General features: G+C 42.0%; 1 protein-coding gene across 5 annotated transcripts in view; it reads right to left on the bottom strand.

Annotated features, from left to right (window-relative positions):
* Positions 1-1,079: 1,079 nt before the first annotated feature.
* The window catches only part of hivep3a (HIVEP zinc finger 3a), a 57,940-nt gene continuing 54,464 nt past the window's right edge, over positions 1,080-4,555 (bottom strand). For 4 of the 5 annotated variants that reach the window (XM_020606390.1, XM_020606389.1, XM_020606391.1 and 1 more), the window contains one exon: positions 1,080-2,433. In XM_020606390.1, coding sequence (XP_020462046.1) covers positions 1,906-2,433 — 528 coding nt within the window. In that variant the 3' untranslated portion in view covers positions 1,080-1,905. Of the gene's footprint in view, positions 2,434-3,246; positions 3,360-4,555 lie in introns of all 5 variants that reach the window. The other variant, XM_020606393.1, reaches the window with a different exon arrangement.

Raw genomic sequence — 4,555 nt, 5'->3', positions numbered from 1 at the left:
GGAGAAAGCTCATTTCGGCCGCCTGTATCCGGGATCTTGCCCTTTCGGTCATGACCCAAAGTTCATGACCAATGTAATAAGCACCTTATTTCAAAAATGTATGGCTTGTACTGTCTGAGACAACGCCAACCTAATATTTTACCTAAGATATTTGTTGTATCAAAAGAAAATAGTTTCATAATTAGATCCACCAAGAGTTTTTGTTCCAATTTCTCGTTTTGCTCAGAGATCTTTGGTCACTTCCAAGCTAAATTCATACACTGCCAGTGCCAGATCTCACAAACCAGAGCCAATCAGCTAATCTAGATTTTGGTTTTCAGTGGCCTAGAGTTAGCAAAGATTCATTATTTTCGTTTCAGAAACATTTTGATACAGACCAATGTAGGTAGTTTTTGCTGCTTGTTGGCTTTGTGAACACGAGTTTATCTTTACACATGCACTTTCTTTGCTTTGAATTGATGTGATCAGGGTTTGATGGCTTGTCCGTGTCTCAGCATCATGAAATAAGCTACAACTCACTGTGTCTGCTCACATAAGCTCTGACCGGTGTTATGAAACAGTCTAATCCTGGTCCAGTTTGGAAGGCTGATTCAAGAGAGGCAATTCACTGCAGGGTTAGTTACCATGACAAGTGAATACGGCGTTAACTCGAGTTGTCTTTGTGGGACTGGAAAACCAGCATCAAACCCAAAGCTACAGTTGCTGTCAATAGTCCACTGCTTTGTGAGACAGGGACACTATTTCTTGAAGGACACACTGCTGTTGATTCTAAGTATAATTTCTCAGTGCCTTGAGCACTATAAAGGAAACAAAGAAGACTTGATCTCAATAAAAGACCAAAATTCCCTCCATGACTAAATACCTCTATAAGTGAGAAAATATATTTTTTGTAAATTGGGTGACCTAACCCTTTAACTAAAAACGCTTACTTCATTTACTTTCTAGTCATTTTCTTAAGAGTGGTGAAGGCAATCCCATTTTTAGATGTGGTTTTCCTACACTTATTTAACACACGTGTCCTTGCATTTTGAAAATGCATCAGTAATTGTAACAACTCAAAAAACACATGCGTGCCACGGTTTTAATATAAATCTGTAAAAATGAGAAGTTTAATGGTAAACATGAAAATGACGAGTGGTTGTATCATTTATAAAAGCAACAACACAAAAATACATGTATCTGTTTAAGAAAAAAAAACTGTAGCTACCATGTAGGTGAACCAGTGTCCTCTGGGTATCAAATCAGCTGTTAGTGCACTCCAAAAGTCTTGATCTGAAACTTCTTTTCTTAAAGAGCTTAGAAAAGGAGGTGATCGTAACCCTGCTTCTTCAAACACAAAGACAACAACATCACCAACAACAACAAAAGTGACAAATCATATTAATAATCACAGCCTTTAAGAATGACATCTCAAATCACAATCTTGACATAAAATTGCACTTCAAAATACTGGTCGGGGTGAATAAATATTTGTAGTACCTTTCTATATCCATTTTGTTAATACAGTACATTAACACAGCAATATTATATTAGAGCTGTCCAAAGGGTTAATAGAGAAACTGATTAAAACTTTGCCTATTTTCATTCCAGCAGCTTTTGCATATTGTACAGAGTTTGCATAATAGCACATAAATAAATTAACAATGACATCAAACGAGAGGGTAAAAAAAGATTTACAAAACATACTATATATCTAAAGCAATATGTATGTATATATATATATATACACACATATATATATATATATAATTCAGATAATTACATAAGTGTCATTCAGGAGCGGTGCTCAAGTGCTCTTGTCGTTTGTCCTCTGAGTCTAACCCAGTGTAGTGTTTTCACACGTAGACTCTGCTTTTTAGTCTTTTGCACTGTCCCTTCAGACTCCCCCTCCTATCAGAGCTGTGTCTAGGAGGGAGGAGCCTGTTTTTGGCCTTGGGTGGTCTCCGGGTTAAGACACCCTTCTCTAACATGTGCGCCTGTTCTCCCTTCAAGATGTCTTGTCTCTGTCCCAAGACTGGACACTTGTTGGACATCAAAACCTTCATTGTTTCTGTGTGACAGAGCATCTGATTGGCTGCTTCTGGATGTTGCCCCTAATGCATCGGGATCCGGGGAGCTGGCTCGGCTGCTGGGTGACGGCTCTTTGAGAGTATCCTGATGCTGTAGCAGAGAAAACCTTGTAGTGTCACTTAGTCTCCAGGAAGTTCCTGTCCCTGCAGGGTTAGCTGTGGCCTCTGTGGGGCTGCTCACCAAGTTGTAAAGAGGGAGGGGGGACCTGGGCTGAATCATGTGAATCCCTCCGATGGGAATCAGTTGGCTCGAGGCCCTGCCTAGCTGCTGGGAGTGCAGAGGGAGGTGACTCAGGAGATTGTGGGCTCCCCGAAGCCGCGTGGGATTTGGGGTGATGTGGGTCAGACCAACCTCATCCACAAACTACAACAAAACAAGATGAAATGAAACTTGAATGATTCTGCTGGAGAAACTTACAGCAAGTCACTACAGTAGCAGCAGCAAGGTGATATGGCAAAGAAAAGACAGAATGACAGTGAAGCAGATTTAAAGAAGCAATAAGTAAGATTCTAAAATTCTGTGGCACACTATGACCTTGACTGTTGATGTTGTCAATCAGTAGCAGTGACTCTGATTACTTGGCCTTGATGCTAAGAGGTGCTATGACTTAACCAACGGTGAAACACTTTATCTCTGGAGGCTCTCTGTCTCAACTTGCTGCTGTTGTGTCCAGGTGATGTGTCAGCATTGGGTGAGATCAGAGGTGAAACAACCACATAGGGCAATGAATCACAGCTTTTCAGCTTGCTGTTAAGGTGCTTCGTTGGCTCATTAAAAGGCAACCTGTCTGAAAGCTAGTGGAGTGGGACCAGAGCCCATGTCTCCTAATGAGGTGCTTGAATGCAAATGTCTGGACTTCCCCGCACTCGAAGACACAATAAGGTAATGAGCGCATTCCTGGGAAGTCCAGGAGTGCAGATGGCTGTGCAAATCCACAAGTCATCGAGTCCATATACTGTAGAGAATCATACTTAGGGTACACACTTCACCAGATTTTACTTGGAAATTCATATATGCAGTTTAAAGACTATGGGCCTTATTTTGATGATGTAAAGAGCACCTTTCCAGGCAGAACAATCAAGGTGCATACAGTGCGTGTCTAGACCAATCTTGCTATTCTGACAGCATAAAAAGTATATCTTCATCAGGCGATTGTTTTAAAAGGAGTGGACTTACTCTCTTAATTAATCCATGGGTGTGTTTTGGGCATGCACATGCAATAAACCAATCAAAATGCCATCTCCCATTCCCTTTAAAAGGCCATCATGCTGGTACCACAGCGGATTTACCTGGAGGGAGACAGGAGCCATGGTTGCTCAGATAATTTGCCATTTACATTGTCATGAGGAAATTCTGATACATACTATAATCAACCATTTACATTCTGAAAACATTCTATTTTTAATCTGTAGCATTATGGTGTGTTACTGCGAGTCCCAAGCAACGTGTCTGTGCCTTGTGCATTTGCTTATATATGCGCATATTACTAATTTGATCCAGTGCCTTTAAAATGCTGACCTGCTGACTTAGGCCAGCCTTTTGTTGGCTGGTGCAAAGTTTTATTGCATCCTCAAAATACCAAGTACGCTAAAACATGGCTAAAAAGGCCTCTCGTTTACATCGACACTCCCAGGTGGATGAAAGTGTATGCGGCATCTTGACGACTTGGGCGCTAGGAGGAAAAAAGGACACAGTGTCAGGTGCAAGATGGGAAATTACATTGACATGGGATTTTATGTCTGGCACTGGGTGGTAGATAGGGGCCTATATTTAAATGAATGAAATAAGTATTTGATCCCCTATCAGTCAGCAAGATCTCTGGCTCCCAGGTGTATTTTATACAGGTAACGAGCTGACATTGGGAGCCCTCTCAGCTCGTTACCTGTATAAAAGAGACCTGTCCACAGAAGCAATCAATCAATCCAGATTCCAAACTCTTCACCATGGCCAAGACCAAAGAGCTTTCCAAGGATGTCAGGGACAAGATTGTGGACCTACACAAGGCTGGAATGGGCTACAAGACCATCGCCAAGCAGCTGGGTGAGAAGGTGACAACAGTTGGTGCGATTATTCACAAATGGAAGAAACATAAATTAACTGCCAATCTCCCTCGGTCTGGAGCTCCATGCAAGATCTCACCTCGTGGAGTTTCAATGATAATGAGAACGGTGAGGAATCAGCCCAGAACTACTCAGGAGGAACTTGTCAATGATCTCAAGACAGCTGGGACCATAGTCACCAAAAAAACAGTTGCTAACACACTACGCTGTGAAGGACTGACATCCTGCTGTGCCCGCAAGGTTCCCCTGCTCAAGAAAGCACATCTACAGGCCCGTTTGAAGTTTGCCACTGAACATCTGACTGATTCAGAGGAAGACTGGGTGAAAGTGTTGTGGTCAGATGAGACCAAAATCAAGCTCTTTGGCATCAACTCAACTTGCCGTGTTTGGAGGAGGAGGAATGCTGCCTATGACTCCAAAAACAC

This window comes from Monopterus albus, unplaced genomic scaffold, assembly GCF_001952655.1.
Source record: "Monopterus albus unplaced genomic scaffold, M_albus_1.0 scaffold77.1, whole genome shotgun sequence".
NCBI lineage: Eukaryota > Metazoa > Chordata > Actinopteri > Synbranchiformes > Synbranchidae > Monopterus > Monopterus albus.
This window is presented reverse-complemented; position numbering and strand designations above follow the sequence as displayed.